This window comes from Zeugodacus cucurbitae, chromosome 6 (genome assembly GCF_028554725.1).
Source record: "Zeugodacus cucurbitae isolate PBARC_wt_2022May chromosome 6, idZeuCucr1.2, whole genome shotgun sequence".
NCBI lineage: Eukaryota > Metazoa > Arthropoda > Insecta > Diptera > Tephritidae > Zeugodacus > Zeugodacus cucurbitae.
The window spans coordinates 66,755,687-66,776,510 of NC_071671.1; the positions used below are offsets into that span (position 1 = coordinate 66,755,687).

Below are 20,824 nucleotides of genomic sequence, written 5' to 3' on the forward strand. Positions count from 1 at the left end.
TAAATAATATATTTTCCTGAGACTGAACTTTATATTCAGTTAGTAAGCAAAAATATTAAAATTCATATTTGTCTAATTCGAATACATTTTATTATTGCACTGCCTTATCGCCTTTTAACTTTTATATTACTCATACGCCAAGGGCAACGAATTTGTCTTCAATTACGTTTAGGGTTTTATTGTTAATATTGTTATGCTCATATGAAAAAACAAACTGTGTTTTAATGAATCCAAATAGTGTCAGGTAAGTTCATTAAGCGAAAGAACAAGCGAAAAATAATTTCTGTTTCTGCTACATTTCTGTTTCTGTTATGAATGAGTTCAAATTGTAAATAAAGTTGAAGTATAATATTGATACCAAAAACTAAAATAATTTTGGAGAATTTTGCGCCTATCCCGCATATATGCTTACCTCTTTATACAAAATAAAAGTAAGAACATTTTTATGCACATTTTTCGTGTATTCTTTATTTTAAATTTCAATTTTGTTATATATGTAAATTTATACATGTATATACTATAATATATATATATATATATATATAATTTATTTAGTTAAATACATTTACAATTCTAAATAAGTATTTACGTAATTAAGATCGGCTAAATCGTGAACAATGCAATCAATCAATCAATCGTTATTAGTATCTAATAGTAGCTGAAGTCGTATTCATACAATAATGATCTCATTACAAATTAAACAAATTTATATTTATTTATTTATTTTTTTTGTTTTTGTAATTAAAGAAATTCATACTATGAAGTATTTGTTTATACACACATTGTTTTTGTTGTTTCGTTTTTATTTTTTTATTTTATTTTTTTTTTTTTTTGTTTCTATTCCATGAGGCGAGTACAAACAATTCAAACAGCGACTCAAACCACGTATACAAGCGCACATTATACAACACTAGCATACTTTCAACAACTTTTAAACACGCATGTACATATATACATATGTATTTATGCAGTAAATATGTAAATTTGCTTTTTTTTGCTTTTGCATAATTTTCAGTTTTTCTGTTTTCACGTATGTTTAATAAATTTTGTTCTTTGCTATACGAATTGTTTATATGTAAATCAGTTAACTACATGCATATTTATCATTATATACGACTACTTACGTATCATACAAGCCATATACATTTGGAAATATTTATTTATTTTTTTTATTTAAATAATAATATTTTATTTAATATTTCTTCGTAGATAACTGTTTGTGTTTACATATATACTTGTATTTATATGAGCGTGTCTAGCTATAATTTCATTTAAATAAACTAAATACTAAACTAAGTAACTATGTATATAAGCTAAGTTTATAATTATATTTAAGTGTTAAGTGAAATATTTTCGTTAAATGTCTTTAATCAGAATTTTTCCATCGATTTTTTTTTAATTTAATTATTTTTATTTTTGTATTAATTTTCATTTTTAATTAATTATATTTTTTTTATTAATTTTATTTATTTTTTTTTTAATTTTTTGTTTGTTGCGGGGCTATATTTATGCGCTTATCATTTATTAGTGTTACTACAGATATATATATATAACGTTAATAATAAAATAATATAATATTTCAGTATATGTGTTGTTTTGTAATACTTTACAGTTTACAGTTATAGAGATAGAAATTTGAAATTTTTGCTGTTGTTAGTTACATATATAGTATATAGATATATATACAGTTGTTCTAATAAATAAAAGTTGTAATCGAAAGTTGATGTATATACTATATTTCTATGTTATATATAAACGAAAAAAATCAAAAGCTCTCATTTATTTAATAATATTTAATATAAATACTTAACTCATTTGTTAATTAAACGCTAATTAATTAATTATTTATTGTTTCATATAAAAATTTAGTGCTCGCTATACAATTGTGTAACATTGAAATGCTTTTAACACAAAACAAAATTTTTAATATTTATATATAATATTTTTTTTTTTTTTTTTAATATACAATTAGCGACACGCCTTTACTTGGAAAAAAACACATTTGCATATTTTGGCCACGCATTTGTCGTCGAAAATTATTTTGAAGCTTGGATTGTACTAAGGGTTTTACTTCGGCACACAATTCGCTTGTGTTTTACAGTTTTGCATTTGTTACATATAAATAACACACATATTATATATTTCATGAATTGTTTAGCATTTTTGGTTTTGCTTTTTATTTTTGTTTTTTTTTTATTTTTGTTTTCCATCAACAAAGCAAACCATTCATATTCAAGTGTTTTCTTTATTTTCATTTTAGTTATCGATTTGACTTGAGAAATAATAATAAGAAAACCATTAATTTCAAATCGAATCACTGTAAATATCACAATTTAGTTAACGCATAATGCATACTCAACGTACAATACATACATACATATATACAGACTTGTGCAAGCAACGTACATACATACATACATATATTTTATCATACAATATACTTCATATGTAACATTTTAATGTCTTATTTGTTGTTGCTCTGCGCTCAACAATGTCGTTCCAGCTAGTTAAATAATCGCTTGTCTGAATTCGATTAAAGTGTACCGCCAAGTGTAACACATTTAGTACAAAATTTGACTATAAGCAATAATAATGGTGGATCTGTGAGGGTACACTGAGCATATTTTTTTTTATAATTTGGCTGAGCATATTTTTTTCATAATTTGTCGCCTATTAATTTATAAATTTTATATGAAAATAATTTTTTTTTTGTTTTTTTTAATTAAAAAATTGTTTTTTTTTCGAAAAATATTATTAAACAAATTCCGTTAATTTTGCGTTTTTTCTTAAAATTTCATTGTATATAATTTTTCAAACCAAAGAATTATTTAAAAAGAAATTAAAAAAAAAATATTTTTATTATACATAAATCCATACAAATAAAGTCTATTATACTTTTTCCAACAATTCAGTACACGCTTCACATATTTAAATAGTATATATGCAACAAATACGCATAAAAAAACTCGTTAATTATGTAATACATGACAACAATATCCAATCAGTATTTATCCCACCACAAAATCGCTCGCAATTTAACATGCTGTTATTTGTTGTTTTTGTTTATTGCATATCGGTAGTGAAAATATTGTTTTATATTTTTACTGAATTTCGTTTTTTTTTTGTTTGCACTTCGCAACACATTTATAATTTTAAACAAATAACTTTGTTAAGCCGGTTATGGCTTGTGCTTACAATGCGTACTCTCAATTTTACTTGATTATTGTTTTTTAACTATGTACACACATACATATCCATTTACATATGTAGGTACTGTTATTAGTGTTGTTATTATGTATGAAAATCATCAAATAAGTGGTTGACAGTTTTACTTTAAACATTTGCCCTGTTATATGATAAAAAGAACTTGCGGTTAGTTGGAGAGTGTCTTAAATTTTTGGTCCAAATTCTGGTTTTCGGTTCGTTGGTGCCTTCTAAAGACTGGAAATAGAAGAGAAAAGAAGAAATTATGGATTATTTTTTGAAATTCGAAAATTTAAAGCAACAAAAAGATACTTTAAAATATAATACCTTTTCAATTAAAACAACAAAAAAAAATAATTTTAATATTTAAAAAAATAAATAAATAAATAAATAAAAAATTTAAAATTCATATTTATTATCTGTTTTTATTTTTTATATGTCTATTTATTATCTATGAGAATATATGTATGAGTCTCCCCTTTCTATTTTAAAATCACTCCGCTCATTTCCAAAATCTCAAACTCACCTTTGTAACGCAGTCGCCTCGTCCAGCTCGGCATCACCTTCATCGATCCGTGCACCGCTACAGCTACGACATTTACAACATATAATACAGGGTGCCGCCAGCAGTAGCAGCGGTGAAGCGACCAATAACAATATACCAAATCCCGCAAATATGCCAATCACTTGTGCTCTATGCCACACCACAGAGGCACGGGAATGTCCGAGCTTATTCTTACATGGACCACGATCGTAGTGACGCAGCAGAAAGTCGTCCTGTAAAGAGGGAAGAAAGATAAATATTATCTTAATCTGAACTGAAGCTTGAAGAGCTCTCGAATTTAAATAACCAAATAAAAGTGCTGAGAAAGTCGTTAAGCTATAAGAGAAATTGTAATATGGCGAAGATGAGCTTAATGTCTGGGTTTTCAATCTATTACATTCAGACTCCAACGACTGTGGTAGCTGCCTTGATCAGTTATGATATGAGAAGTATTGATCCAAGATCGCCTAGGTCTGATTTTCGTCTTATTTTATTACTTTACTTTATTCGTCTTTTATTACAAAAGATGATAAAAGCTCTATATCAGATGATGAAAGCTCTATAAAAGTGTTTAAGAAAGATTTATGAAACGTTAGTTCCGACGTCTGTCATCTGTCATGTTCCATGAATTAGGCTTAAAGCTCTCTATTAAAAGTGTATTTACAGTGAAAGCTCTCTTCTATGCCGAAAAGCGAAAACTTCAAAAAGACAGATTCGTAAATGGTGAATTTCTAAGTACCGCAATTTCACTTAAAAACAAACACTTAGGGGCCCATAACTTAAATCAACTAATAACGGTTATTTTCACTGCCAACTTGGGACATTTTTTGAGAATGTTAGCAAAAGTGCTCGACTATTTAAATATTTAACTTTTATTACGGGTATACTCACATCCAAACTGGCCAAACAGTACCAGCAGAAGACGTGCTTGCAACGTTTGCACATCATCTGCGCGCAACCCTCGTCCTTTTCGATGGGCACAGCGCACATGGGACAGCACTTGATGAGGTCATTGTCGAAGGGTATGCCAATGTCATCCTGACCGTCCGCCACCAAGCGACGACTATTCTCCTCGCAAGTCATGTTCGGATGCCACTGTGAAAACGAAAACAACAACAAAGAATGGTAAAAAGGTAAAAATAACAAAATAAAAATGCAAAAGTGGGATGGAGGCACAGGCACTACAACCAACTCTTTGAGAAAGAGTGTGTCATTGGTACTTACCGCCTTCTTGCAGGCCGAGCAAAACTCATCTTTGCATGACGGACACTGAACGGCGCAAAGCGATTGCTGTGCGCCTTGACTGTCGGTGAATGTGGCTGTGTGTGTGCCACCGCTGCCGCCACCGGTTGAGGTGGATGGCGTGCAATCGGAATGTGGACCAACGCCGACGTGGCAAACCGTTTCGCAGCCAGCGCGCGGACACCAGGTGCGCGTCTTATCCATTTCGATTTCTAAGCGAAAGTTGGTGGAAAAGAACACAGTTAAGCTTTAAGGTCAGTTTGAACCACAGATACATACCTTTATTGAGTCGGTATCGATGGTGCTTCTTCATCAGATTGGTTGTCGTCAGGTTGGCGATTTCGGGTAGTGTCATAATGCCTTGCGCCGGGCATTGAGCATCGGGACACGAGATCTCGTAAGCGCCTTCGGTAATTTCAAAGTCCACATAGGCCTTCATGCACTGCAAAGTGAGTGAGAGAAAGAGAGAGCGAAATTAGTACAAAATAACGGTATTTGTTGTAGTGTTGCCAAATTAGTGTTGTCATTATACATATACAAAACAACAACAACAATAATAATAACAAAAAGTCCAAATTGAATTGCAAAGTGGCGTCTGCAATTATGCACCAGTGGTGGCCATTAAAAATTTAAAACTTTCAAGCTTCTATGGGCTACAAAATAGTAACAACAACCACAACAAATATAATAACAAAATCTGTGTAGCAAAATAAACTAACATACTAATTGCGGTAATGCATAGGATGGATACAGTTTAGGAAGTGTCTTATGTCTGCCGCTTGCCACAGTTTCTCTCATACTCACACACCCGAAAAAAGTAATTTCACAACTTTTGCCGAACGGAAAAGGGAGAAAAAAAATTCGTTGAAACTTCTGGCTTAAAAAACTAGCCACAAACTGGAAATTTCCGCTTCCGTTAGAAAAACTTCAACTGCTTCAAGGCAACAACAGCACGTGGAGTTGAGTAATTGGTGGTGTATTTCGAGGGAGAGAGGCTGTAATGTTGTATGAAAGGAGATTAAAATGACATTGAAAGCGGGCAGAAGTTTGTTGTTGAATTGTTAGCCACCAGCAGCGATTTTCAAATACGATTTCGGCCAACTGTTTACCAAATTTGGAGAAAAGTAACAGCAAATTCAGTAGCCAAAACATTATTAGATAGTCTCAAACAGTATTTTCGGCAACGGACAGCGTGTTTAATTTGTTTTTTATTATTTTAATTATTTCTGTTTGAAAATATTTATTTTTTTATTAGAGGAATTCTAAAGTGAGCACCCATACTAGTTTGTTAAACTTATTCGTATAGAGGACTAATGAATTGGCATTGTTCATAGTGGTGTTACAATATTTGTAGTTTTAAACTATATAGTTAGAACCAATGTTCACACCAAGTTTAGTTGATATAGCTTTCATAATTTATAACATACAAGAAGTGTTCAAAAAGTAACGGGAATTTTTGTCTTTTGAAAAAATTCTATTCATTTATCTACATTAATGTTGTCACCTTCAAAATGGTCCCTATTCGAATTGTACACTTATGCCAGCGCTACTTCCAATCGTCCAAGCATTTCTCAAACTCGATTTTTGAGATAGCCTTTGGCTCTTTCAATGATTTATAGTATGCTTGTAAAGCGACGGCCCTTTAAGGTTCTCTTTATTTTTGGAAATAAGAAAAAGTCAAACGGAGTTATGTCTAGCGAATATGCAGGCTGGGGCATCGTTACAAGAAACAACGAAGTGAGAAAATCGCCAAGCTCATAAAAACACACCTCGCATATCGAACTAGAGGTCAGTGCCATGACCACTTTCCGAAAAGTTTAAAACCAAACACGCGCTATATCATAGTGACCAGTCAAAAGTTTGAAGGACTATTATCCGGTTCAGCTCTTTAACGAAAGCAGTCTTGCCATTTAGCATTGCTCTGATCAATTTTGTCAGGATTACTTTCTTTATAACCTCCACTTAATTTTCAATATCATTGAAATTGGTGTTGACTTTATAATGGATTAAGCTTAAATTCAACTTCTGAAGAGAACCTTTTCAAGAATATATTTGGACTGAGATCTACCAATCAGAATCTTCAGTTAAGAAAAGTAGCCTGCTCTAAATTAAATCTTTATTTTTACATCAAACAAAAAAGCACACCTCCCTTCAGCATTTACATCAAAAGCACTCGGAATTGCTACCCGGAATTCAGTACATTATTCTCTTTTATTCACTCCAAACAACTGGATTATCCGCACACGTTGCTGAATCACAGCGCGATACGCTTAGCTAAACTCTATAAACTTTAGTGCATATTTTTGCTGTTCTGCTTTCTATAAAAATAAACTGGAAATAGTTGCTGTTGCTTATTCTGGTCGTTGGAAATCAGTTGCTGCGGTGAAAAGTTCTGACCAAACAATGGCAATAGCTGTACAATGTAGCAATGCGCAATCACACACAAACACACACAACGCAATCACGTGTATTGTAATGTAAATTGTTTGTATGTGTGCGTGTGTGTGTTTGAAGTCATGTGCTGGCGCTCCAGTTCTACAGCGCTCGGTCGTCATACTTAGTTGCCGCCGTTGCTGTGGTTTGCTGCCGTTCTACCTCGACACTCCATCACTGTCAGTTGCAAGCAGCACTGCAACAGCAATAACAACAACAACTGCATGAAAAGCGTTTACTCGCATGACGTTTGAAGCCTTTTGTAGTTGCAACACTAAAGCTGTGCAGCTGCTGTTGTTGTTTCTGTTGCTTCTATTAGTTTTCGCAAATGTTTACGTTTATCTGCAATTGTTGCATTTAGTTTGATTGTTATTTTATTTTTATTTTTTATTTTTATTTCATTTTTGTGAGTTTTTATTTTCGTTTTATAGCACAAAGCTTTATGTTAAAGCTTTAAAGGTGCTTAGAGCGTAAGCTAGCTTCAGTAGGTGCATTATAGCTGGTTAATGGTGATTTTAGTGTACCTTCGATACAATATGGCTTTTGTGGTTCTTTCGATGTTATTTATTGTTTAATGGAGAGCCCTTCAGCGGCTCTGACTACAATTCGCACTTAAATATTAAGCTATAAATGGCAAGATATTATTTTGGCTCTAATTTTTTCCTACAGTTAAGATCGTTTAATGAATAACTGAGACCAGAAAACTGTATTCGAAATATTTAAGAAAATGAGAAGGACCTTTATTAATTTACCCCTGGAATGATTTTATGATGTCTGAAATCTAAAAGGGACCATTTGTTAGAAATTTTACAAATTTTTAATGAGAAACCCCTATACTCCAGTTTTGAGACAGAGTAATGAATTGTCATGTGTCATTGATATCACTATCTGAATAAAATGTAACACTGAGTTAGCTTTTGTTGATATTTCAATAATAAAAATTAAGAAAACATAAGCCGAGCGGTTTAAGAGCTTGAAGAAGAGCAAAAGGTTCAAAAATAAATATTCTCAGCAAGCTATATTAAATCTCCCGACCCATATCCGATAAGAACACTTCTAATAAAATTCATTAGTGGCTAGAATGTGGCATTCGATTGCACTTATCTATTATCTATAATAAGCTTTTTGATCGGAATAAAAGTCTACTTAACATCCAACTATATTTATTCTTTAACTCCTTACATATCTATATTACGAGGGCTGCTATAAATATTTCTGGCCTAGGCAACACTAAGTGTTGCCAGGTGCAATCTGACATTTCCATTGGAAAGTTTGACATTTTTTAGCATAACATCACTCAGAACGTTTTGTCATTTAATCGTGAATTGTTTTATTTACAGGGAATTAAAAAATTCATCTCGGCCAAAAAATGGAATTAACTCGTGAACATTTTCGTGCGATCATTTTTCACAATTTTCGACGTGGATTATCGCGACAAGAGTGCATCGATGAACTAAAATCTTTGTATGGCTATGAAGCACCATCCTATAGCACTGTGAAAAACTGGTTCAACGAATTCAATCGTGGCCGACGCTCGCTCAAAGACGACAGCCGTACTGATAATGCAAGACCGTCATGTAACATACCTTCAGATAGAGGCATGTCTATGCATTTCTCCCACCAGCATACATTCGATATTGCATGAATACCTGGCCATAAAAAAGTTTGTTCTCGTTGGATCCCGCACAATTTGACAATCGTTCAAAAAAAGGCTCAAAAAAAGTGCTTCCAAAAATTGGTTTGAGCGCATGCAAAAGTGTATAAATCTTGATGGAGAATATTTTGAAAAAACAATAAAACCATTTTCGTTGATAAATATTCCTATTTTCATTATTAAGCCAGAAATATATATAGCAGCCCTCGTATAATCTATATCAAGTAAGGAAGATCTAAATTCGGGAGTAATACCACCAAGCTAATTTTATCCACGTTCACTCAATTTATCTTAAGTTATCTCACATATTAACCAATATCTACGGTATAAAGCCCATCTGACGTTTGAAAACCCTGATAATAGATATATAGAAGAGTCGATTTTATCAATTTTACAAATCCCATTTGAATTTCTATAAAATATCTGAGAGATTTACTGATATAATCGGTACAAAAAATATCTATAATCCAAAAACATCCTTATGGCCTTGAAAAGTTATTGCTAATTTTAAATGAACGATGTCAGACCTCCAATGCAGTCTTTGTGCAAAGTTTTATTCCGATATCAAAAGGTGCTTGATTTATATATATATTTTGACTTATACATATATAGAAGTAGGCGTGGTCGTGAACCGATTTCTCCCCATTTTTCATCCGTAATATTAAGATATCAAGAAAATGTTTCCGACCAAATTTTATTGTAATTGGTCGAGTAGTTTTTGATATGTGGCACGCACTTTTAGTAGTATTCAATATAATCTTTGAATGAGAGGTGGGTGTGATTATTCCATTTTAATGTGGTATAATGGGATACTATAGCAAAATGTGTTCAGAAGGTTTTGTTCATATAGCTTTAGTTGGTTGAAATATGTTGAAATAAAAACTTATTAGGAGCCAGTGCCCAGTTTCCAAAAAAGAATCATTAGAATATGACCCTAACTAGTATGATCCTCTGCATTAAATTCCACTCTTATAGCATTAATTACGGTTTAGTTATAGAACTTTATAGCTTTTCGGATAACGTTATTTTGAGGTCGTGGCAATGGCCTGTTTTCGCCCATCTGTCCATGTGCAACATGTTGCGAGAGTATATACACTCTTTACAGTACTATAAGTATCATCTCTAATAGTCATTGATTATACATGTGTCCATCCATTTGAGTTAATTTTTCATTTTTGTCGTATGAGTAATCACCACATTTGCAATTCACAGCACTCGTCCGCATATATTTATGCGATTTTGCCAATTGCTCGAACCATTAACAAGTTGACAGCTAAGAATTGCAGAACTTATCGTGAACCACAACTCTTGCAATGGAGCAGTGGCAAGCAAAAAACAACCAATAGAATGAGGAATATGAAATTAATATGTTAAAAAAGAGCAGCGGGTGAATGGTGAAAGCTAAAAAAGCCAGTAAAAGAGGGGGAAGATACATATACAAAGCTTAAGCAGGCACACATAAGTGTATGGACAAGTGAGCGTATGTGCGCCACACAGCTGTATTAGATTACATGCAACAATTGCAGCAGCGTGCCACACAGAGCTTAGTGTGCGGTTAGACTGGAGCCGCTGGCGAAGGTGAAAATAGTACTTGCTTACGACAAAATACACCCCCCCCCCACAGTGCGCTGACCACTGAGGCAATCAGTAAATCCTGACTGTCGTGTGGCACGTAATATGCGCCTTGCTGACCACGAGCTGAGCTCTTTCCAGTTTTTTTGCTTTATTTTATTTGATTTTTTTTATTTTCTTATGCCACATATTGCTGTGGCATGCTAAGCGCGTGCACGTCGAATGCCCCACTTTTCGCTCGCTGACCGATTTCACTGGCATACAGTTAGGCGCACGTCGCACGGGCTGTGTTTGTGTGCGTGTGTGTCCACACATGCATATTGCATAAGACAAAAAGGAAAATTGAAAATGAAAAATGAAAACAAAATGTGTGGGTTGCTCAGCGCTTCTCCACTGCAACTCTACGCCTTCCAACGCTGACCGCTTTTTAGTTGTCCTTGCTGTGTGCATGTGGCACGTTGCATGTTAAAATAACAGTACATGCACCACTTTTTTCTGCTGCTGCTACTACTATTAATTTTTTTCCATGCGTCGCTGCCACATGTGACTTGCATCTCAATGTGGACCATTGTCTCAATGGAGGAGAATTCATTTTTGCACACACACACACATACACATAAACAATATATGGCATATGTGGCAAGCAAGCAATATTCTTTCACATTTATTCATCAACCAGAACAGCAGCAAAGGGTACTCACTAGTGGACCTAGTGGACCAACTATTTTCAGTCATTCTTATTTCAAGCTTTCTTTTTGTTTTTGTTTGGCAAGAAGAGGTCAGTTCAGTAAAAGCACTCTTTGCTCTATTTGGCGCGCGCTCTCGCTTCGTTGGCTGATCAACTGAGCTTGCAGCAAAAACTTTTTTCAAGGAAATTTATTTACACACACAAACAACAACAACAGCTGAAGCAGCGCTGTAGCTGAATCCAGTCAAGTTTCGTTGACGAACTGTTTGCATTTTCCATCTGTGCAAATACAAATACAAATACAAATATATATTTATTTTATTTATTTACTTGCTGCTGCTGCTCTAACAACACTAACGAGTTATTATCGTTGTTTGCTCTTGTAGTTTGTCATTATTTGCCATTGTTGTTGGCCGGTATTCATATGCTGCGCTGCATTGCACGGCGCTCATGAATACTAAGCCAAAGTGTGTTTGTGCGTGCCTTCGGCATTTGCGTGCACAATCTGTCGCACCAAGAGTCTATATACTCCATTAACTCGACCTTACAAACACACACACACACAACACATAACTGTAAGCTAGTCCTTATTGCTGGCATTGTCCTGCTTGCATCTCCATTCTTCGCTTACTTTTGTTATGCTCGGCACGTTTTGCCAACATTCCATTGTAGCTACGCATATTTTCTGCGTGGAAAAGCACAACATTTATTTATATATTGATTTGTGGCCCCTTACAACAACAGCAACAACAACAACGTGGGCTTTCAAGTGATTTTTTTTGCTTTTATTGTCAGAAAAGGACGGTATGTAGTGTAGTTCATTGGAGTTTATTTTTGGCGTTATTTACTTCTGTCTCATTATTTGCAAAATGATAAATTTTATTATGTTCTTGCTAATGGATTTTCGTTGCGAAGTTTGTGGGTGTGTGTGTTTTAAGTGAGTTTGTTAAAGAGTGATCACATGGCTTTCTGGTTGAATAATGGCACGTGAATACAAAGTGTTGCATAGCATAAGTCTTTAATGTTAAGAGTGATAAGGTTTTTATTTTTTATTTATAGATAGAAGAATTTATATCTTTTCTGGTGCCGAAATATTTAAAAATCATCTTGTGTAATCGATTTATTTTTAATTGGTTGGTTGTTTGAAAAGGGAGGCGAAGAGAGCTTGACCGCAAGCGGCCGCATTTAGGCCATTATTAGGCCCATTGTGCTCCCTGAGGGTACCCTGATAAGCATTACCTGAACAACTCGGTCGATTTAACGAAGCGTCTGAGTTTTTTCCATCCCAGCTGCCCAATTTTTCTCAGATTAGAGTAGAGTAATGGGAGTAGGAGGATGGGATCATGTGTAGAAGTTCACGCAAGTGAGGAAAGTTTTTGATTGTCACTCACTTGGGAGTGGCCAGAAACGATTCTTCTCCACATGGTTCAAGCAGCTCACGACTTCCGGTTTTAGACCAAGTATCCTCTGGGTAGCCAACAGACATCCGTTTGAAGGCAAGCTAAAGTGAGAAGGCGAAGCCCGCTTATGCGGTTGTGCGTAGGGTTTGGGACCCACCACATAAAAACACCCCCCAATGAAAAATCTACGAAAGCCTCGGATGAGACACCCCCCTTTTGATGACGACCCCTGCAAACGTTTTAAGGATAATGATATAAGGGCATGCACCTGGAATGTCCGGACCCTTAATTGGGAAGGTGCCTCTGCCCAGCTGGTTGATGTCCTCATACGACTTAAGGCTGACATCACCGCCATCCAAGAAGTGCGATGGACGGGACAAGGACGGAAGAAGGTGGGTCCTTGTGACATCTACTACAGCGGCCATATAAAGGAGCGCAAATTTGGTGTTGGATTTGTGGTGGGAGAGAGACTCCGTCGCAGAGTCCTGGCATTCACCCCGCTGGATGAACGTCTAGCCACAATCCGCATCAAAGCGAGGTTCTTCAACATATCGCTGATTTGCGCCCACGCCCCAACGGAAGAGAAGGACGATGTGACCAAAGATGCTTTCTATGAGCGCCTAGAACGCACCTATGAGCGCTGCCCCCGCCACGATGTAAAAGTCGTGCTTGGTGATTTTAACGCCAGGGTGGGTAAAGAAGGTGTCTTTGGCACAACAGTCGGAAAATTCAGCCTCCATGACGAAACATCGCCAAACGGCCTGAGGCTGATCGACTTCGCTGGGGCCCGAAATATGGTCGTCTGTAGTACCAGATTCCAGCATAAGAAAATACATCAAGCTACTTGGCTGTCTCCTGATCGAAACACGCGGAACCAAATCGATCACGTTGTGATAGACGGAAGACATGTCTCCAGTGTTTTAGACGTGCGTACGCTCCGAGGACCAAATATAGACTCGGACCATTATCTGGTCGCAGCGAAGATACGCACCCGCCTCTGTGCAGCAAAGAATGCCCGTCAACAAACACAAGGAAGGTTCGACGTCGAAAAGCTGCAATCGCAACAGACAGCCACGAAATACTCTACTCGACTTGCACTCCTGCTCTCTGAGAGCACTCATCAGCATCTCGGTATAAGGGAACTGTGGAACGGCATCTCAAACTCACTGCGTACCGCTGCAGCCGAAACAATTGGTTTTCGGCAACGACAAAAAACAAGCTGGTACTATGAGGAGTGCCGTCTCGCAGCGGAGAGAAAACAGACTGCCTACCTCGCAACATTGCAAACGACCACAACACGTGCGGGATGGGATAGATACCGAGAGCTGAAGAGGGAAGCGAGACGCATTTGCAGACAAAAAAAGAAAGAGGCCGAAATGCGTGAGTACGAAGAGCTTGAGAAGCTGGCAGACAGAGGGAATGCTCGAAAATTTTATGAAAAAATGAAGCGACTTAACGAAGGTTTCAAGACCGGAGCATCCTCATGTAGAGACCAAGGTGGTAATCTGGTAACCGATGTCCAGGGCATACTGGGATTATGGAGGGAACACTTCTCCGACCTGCTGAATGGCAGTGAGAGTACAACACCAGGAGATGGCGAACCCGATCCCCCAATCGATGACGATGGAACAGATGTTCCATTACCCGACCATGAAGAAATTCGAATAGCAATTACCCGCTTGAAGAACAACAAAGCAGCGGGGGCCGATAGATTACCGGCAGAACTATTCAAATACGGCGGCGAAGAACTGATAAGGTGCATGCATCAGCTTCTTTGCAGAATATGGTCGGAAGAAAGCATGCCTGACGATTGGAATCTCAGTGTGCTCTGCCCAATCCATAAAAAGGGAGATCCCACAATCTGCGCCAATTACCGTGGGATCAGCCTTTTAAATATCGCATACAAGGTTCTATCGAGCGTACTGTGTGAAAGACTAAAGCCCACCGTCAACAAACTGATTGGACCTTATCAGTGTGGCTTTAGACCTGGAAAATCGACAACTGACCAGATATTCACCATGCGCCAAATCTTGGAGAAGACCCGTGAAAAGAGGATCGACACACACCACCTTTTTGTCGATTTTAAAGCTGCTTTCGACAGCACGAAAAGGAGCTGCCTTTATGCCGCGATGTCTGAATTTGGTATCCCCGCAAAGCTAATACGGCTGTGTAAGTTGACGTTGAGCAACACCAAAAGCTCCGTCATGGTTGGGAAGGACCTCTCCGAGCCGTTCGATACCAAACGAGGTTTCAGACAAGGTGACTCACTATCGTGCGACTTCTTTAACCTGATGCTGGAAAAAATTATAAGAGCTGCAGAGCTAAACCGAGAAGGTACAATCTTCTACAAGAGTGTACAGCTTCTGGCGTACGCCGATGATATTGATATCATCGGAAGCAACAACCGCGCCGTTTGTTCTGCTTTTTCCCGCATGGATAAGGAGGCGAAGCGAATGGGTCTGGAGGTGAATGAGGACAAGACGAAATATCTCCTGTCATCAAACAAACAGTCGGCGCATTCGCGTCTTGGCTCCCACGTCACTGTTGACAGTCATAACTTCGAGGTCGTAGATAATTTCGTATACCTGGGAACCAGCATCAACAACACGAACAATGTCAGCCTCGAAATCCAGCGCAGAATAACTCTTGCCAACAGGTGCTACTTTGGACTGAGTAGGCAATTGAACAGTAAAGTCCTCTCTCGACGAACCAAAATCAAGCTCTACAAGTCACTTATCATTCCCGTCCTGCTTTACGGTGCAGAAGCTTGGACGATGTCAACATCAGATGAGACGACACTAGGAGTTTTCGAGAGGAAAATTTTGCGCAAGATTTATGGTCCTCAGAACATTGGCAACGGCGAATACCGCAGACGATGGAACGATGAGCTGTACGAGTTATACGACGACATTGACATAGTTCAGCGAATAAAAAGACAGCGGCTACGCTGGCTAGGTCATGTTGTCCGAATGGACGAAAACACTCCAGCCCTGAAAGTGTTCGATGCAGTACCCGCCGGAGGAAGCCGAGGAAGGGGAAGGCCTTCACTCCGTTGGAGGGACCAGGTGGAGAGCGACCTGGTTACACTTGGGATCTCCAACTGGCGCCGAACTGCAAAGGAGAGAGACAGGTGGCGCACTATCGTCGATTCGGCTATAACCGGCTAAACGGTTGCAACGCCAATCACATACATACATGGGAACCATGGAAGGTATCTCTTCTGAACCGACAGAAGGCTGGGCATTCGCAGAGATAATGTTCTAGTGTCTCATCATCTTCCGCGCACGCCCTGTATTCTGCCGATTCTACTATACCAAGACTATGCAAGTGGCATCTTAGAGGTAGGTGCTCCATGATGAGCCCTGTGGTACAGCTTAGTTCTCTTTTGCTTAAAGTAAGAAATTTTTTGGTGTGTCCAGTGCGACCCGTGTTGTACATGTTCCAGGACCTGAGATGTTCCCCTAGCATCCATTGCTATAGGCAGCGCTTGAGAGAACTGAAAGGTCTGGGCAGCTGGGGCAGCATATACCTATATGACCGGGTACCCATATAATTTTAACTGAGTTTTCTCCCGCTAGTCTATTAATTGCCTCTTTGCATGATCTGACGCATTGAGACTTCGCAGGCGCAGCGGATAGCCTTAATTGCGGCTTGGCTATCCACAAAAAAGTTAATGGACCTGTTTGTTTGAGCGCAGGCCCACCTAGCGCCTTGAAATACAGTCAGAGAAATAGTCGTTTAGTTTTAAGCAGTTTTCTGTATGTGGGCTTTTACAGAAAAAGCCTGCTCCCGTTCCTGTTTCACCTTTTGATCCGTCGGTGAGTATATTGATTTCACCATTGGTACTATCTATGATTGTTTCGTTAGTCCATTCTTCTCTGCTGGGGGAGGAGAACGTTGCCTTAATTACCCCCACAGGTTTCCCGGTCACAGGACCAATCCAAACCTAGTTCAGAGACAAGATTTAGTATGATCCCATGTCCCCATTAGTGCAATATTTGGGTCCAGTGGCCCAAGATCTTTAGCCAAAACGCTGTAAGCGCTGCATCATACTTCACTTGGATATGTATTGGCCGGATTATAACTTATTTTAGTATTTAAATAAAATATTCGCAAAAGCAAGTCCGAAAAATATATTCCTACATGTAAAGGATGTTTTTTTGGACATATGGTTTTCAAGAAGAAATAAAATGCATGTAATTTAATGTTATGATCCAGAATTTAACTATAATATAGAGATAAGATTTGGCCATTATGTATTCAAAATGATTTCGGGCAAGTGACCGCTGGCTCGAATAAATTCCAGTAAAGAGGCTTAATTTTTGTTCACTTGACAGCGATTGTGGCCATTTGTCAGTAACAAACCTTGTTCTGAAGTAAGACTCTTCATTGCGAAATGGCAAACCAAACTGAGTATAAATTAAGTAACAGCAAGAAGACAAACTCAGAAAAATTTTTGCTTCATTGAAAACCACAAGTCTAAAAAACACTCCACTCAATACATAAATAATGATCGCATAACTTATGCATGGTTTTCATCATATCAAATTTAATGACGCAAATTTGACAATAGTACTATTTGCATGACAGTAAAATAAAATGGATTAAATTTTCTGCATTTGCTATCAGCTTGATTGGTAAGCACAAATGTGCCCGAAAAGTGTTGTTCTTAGTTGCTATAAATTAAATGGCACCCAGTCTTTTGTGTGAAGAATTTGATGGCCTAAATTTCCCGTTTTTATAATATAAAAACATTTAAAAATAGTGATCTTCACTAAAATTGGTTTGTAGTAGAGTTAACCTTGACAACTGTTTGAGGAGTGTGTAAGATAAAATCTAAATAAAATAATGTATCTGTGGCAATATAAGAAACTATAATTCCATTAAGTTCCTAAAATTACCATAGATATCATATTACTATAGATTTTAGATCACATCGTCAGCTTAAGTCTAAGTAAAGCTTTGTACATTATTTAAATATAATGATAGTCTGACCGAAATTGGAATATCATCCCATCTCGTGAAAGTTATAATAATTCCTATAATAATATAATAATATTATAATAAGTCCTCAGTATGAAAACGTTACTTATTTCTATTATTTTATTTTTAAGCCAAGCCTCAGAGCCTTACAATATAGTCAAAGATATCATTTTCAAAGCTATTTTTATTTTTTTTTTTTTATACAAAAATAATTTAGAAAAAATACAAAATAATCACCAAATCTGCTAGTAAGGAACTTAAAATATTGTCAAAATATAAAAATAATAATCGTTGCTCCATAGTTGGTGTCATATTTAAGTGAGATCTTTAGCCAACATATTATATACATTTTGTTAATGATAATATATTCAATCTAGTTGCTACACAAAATATGAAAAAAATGTATTTTATTTCCACAAATCCTTTAATATCCTTAAATTATGGCACAAAAAATCTTCCTTCATTGTGGAGCTAATACCCTTTTGTATACTATATGTATGTATAAACCTATGTACATGAGTTAGCTTGTACTTTTATGGGTTGTGCGCTAAAAATGTTGTACAAGGACACGAAATTACCTACAAATATTGCATGTGTTGTGTTGCTTGTAAATATGCAGACATACATATATATGGTATATATGGTATTTAGCCACGTGTTAAAGGAAACCGAGAGTAGGATGCAAGACATATTTACAAAGCCAGTCAAAACAAATTAATTAATAAACGTGAACAGAAAATGAAGGAAGATGGTTAAGACTGAGGCAAACAAGCAAGCTAAAAAAATACGAAAAATAAATATATTTATTATATAAATATGCAAGTAAGAGAGGCTTCACAGCAAAATATATACTATATATTGAGTATATTCTATATGTGCATGTAGGTTGTTGTCGGAAAAGTTGCCTTGTACGTACGATGAACATTTCATTTGGTATTTTTGTATTTATTTTTTGCTTTTATTACATACATATGCATATGGATATAGTACCAGTGAGTCAGTCTGGCAGACACCGCGACAGTGTCATTAGGAAAGGCACGCAGCAATAAAAAGCAGCTATAAAAGTTTAAGCACTTAATAAATGTACAACGAATTGTTGAACATTAAAAGTGGTAATAATTTTGGGAAATGCATGGGTGTGCGTAACCAATTTGCATACACCTATACATATACATATATGGTAGTACTTGTAAGAAAGGGGTGTTTCAACCACTGTATATGTAATCACATACATATGTAGCTCTGTACGAGTATACTTTATAAATATATTTGTTTAAGCGTAAATAGAAAGTTTCCTTTTTCAAAGTAAACAATGGCGACATTTAATATGCTTTCATATGTGACATACAAACAAACATACATACTAATTTTTGATGAAACACACTTCAGGCTTCCTATTGTAATATTATAAAAGACCATGCCAATTTTATAATAATAGCTAACAGTGGTTTTTCTGCTTACCACATATCTAGGTGGAATATTAGGGTCGTTCATAAACTTCATTCTAAAAGAAAAATATGCATATTTTCGATTTTTGCAGCTGGCTAGCGTAGTTGGAGCTAACATCTAATATCCATATCTCAATTTTTAATATAAATATTTTTTTATTTAATTTTACAATAATTTTGTTTGAATTTGAATAAAACCTTTTTAAGGTTATGTATTAGTAATGCTTAAAATTCTAAATAAAAAAAATTCTTAAGTGAAATTTTGAACAATAAAAATTTATTTTCAAATAAAATCTACGCTTTTATAATAACAAAACAAAAAATAAAATCCTCTCTTTAATAAAAAAAATTGAAATCTCAAAAATAATATTTCAACACAAATCAGAACATCCCTACTACACCGTCACTCCAACCCTCTCAATTCTGTAAACAAAAAAAAAACAATTTGTAAACAAATTAATGAATATGTCTTGTATGTCATAAAAGGGTTTGCTAAAGAATGGATTGGGGTATGAAAGGGGGGAGCAATATGCATAAAAGCAGCAGTTACTGGGCAGCTACTTTACATTTCCGCCGCAGTTTGACAAACATGCTTAAAAATTACTGCCGCTTCCGCTCACTGCTTCCGAAGTGCCGCTTGTGCTTGTGCTCTTGATTTACTTCGCCACGCACATCAGTCAATTTGATACACGCACGCACATCCCGAATGAAATTGTGGCAATCAAGTTGAAGAAGTTAAAATACGCACTCGTGCGCTGTCGGAAATTTGTATAAAAGCTTGAAGTTCCGTAAGAAAAAAAGGAGCACACACACACACACGCATTTAATGACCTCAAGGCGCTGCAGTAACATGTGAATATCAATATTACAGACATTTTGAGGAATGTTTATATATTCGTTTTGTATGTGTTGTTGTTGCTGAAAGGCCTAGCTAGGTCTGCAATAAAATTTTTATGACGGCTGCCTTGTTGTTGTATGATAAATTTATGTTCAAGTACCCTGTAAATCATATCTTACAACCATTAAATACATGAAATAAATGAAAATATACCCAACTGGAAATCTTTCTCATTTCAACAACCCGTTTTTTCTTCGAAATATCTCGAAATCGTCACACATACAGACAGCATTACTGATATTGAGTCGCTTGAAAACCCAAACTTGACCTCTTAATTAAACGAGAATGGGACCCATTACCAAATGTTACCAGAATACTTTTCCTACAGCGTCATATGAGCCACATAACGGTATTGTTCTGCATATATGTAGTATGCTTTTACGCCAAGAATTCCCATCTTCCAGAATTCTTGTATACATATATGTATGTCTTTCATTTACTCATTTCACCGCATTCGTGTGTATTGCCACAGTGTAATGTTTATCTTTTTCGCCCATTTTCTTGTAGGCAATAAAATTACATTTGCTCGGTGTATTGTATTTGTTTTTTTGGCTGAAAGTCTGCGAAATTTTTCATTACTTTGCCATTGTTGTGCCATTGTTTCGTGTGTCGTTTCTTGCATGTGCTTGTTGATTTTGTACGCTCGACTCGGCCGGCTTTGTTGTCATTGCCGTTATTGCAATTACCTTTGGCTATCGCCAAATCGTCTTGTTTTTCTGTCATTTGTTATTTTTTTATGGCTTATACATGTACGAAAC

The 20,824-nt window shown here is 36.2% G+C and overlaps 1 protein-coding gene across 2 annotated transcripts in view; it reads right to left on the reverse strand.

Moving 5' to 3' along the window:
* Window positions 1-799: 799 nt before the first annotated feature.
* The window catches only part of LOC105211709 (neurogenic protein mastermind), a 299,950-nt gene continuing 279,925 nt past the window's right edge, over window positions 800-20,824 (reverse strand). For both annotated transcript variants that reach the window (XM_054233289.1, XM_054233288.1), the window contains exons 5-9: window positions 5,270-5,432; window positions 4,973-5,202; window positions 4,640-4,843; window positions 3,731-3,981; window positions 800-3,441 (exon numbers count right to left, since the gene is read on the reverse strand). In XM_054233289.1, the coding sequence (XP_054089264.1) occupies window positions 3,435-3,441; window positions 3,731-3,981; window positions 4,640-4,843; window positions 4,973-5,202; window positions 5,270-5,432 (855 nt within the window). In that variant the 3' untranslated portion in view covers window positions 800-3,434. The remainder of the gene's footprint in view (window positions 3,442-3,730; window positions 3,982-4,639; window positions 4,844-4,972; window positions 5,203-5,269; window positions 5,433-20,824) is intronic.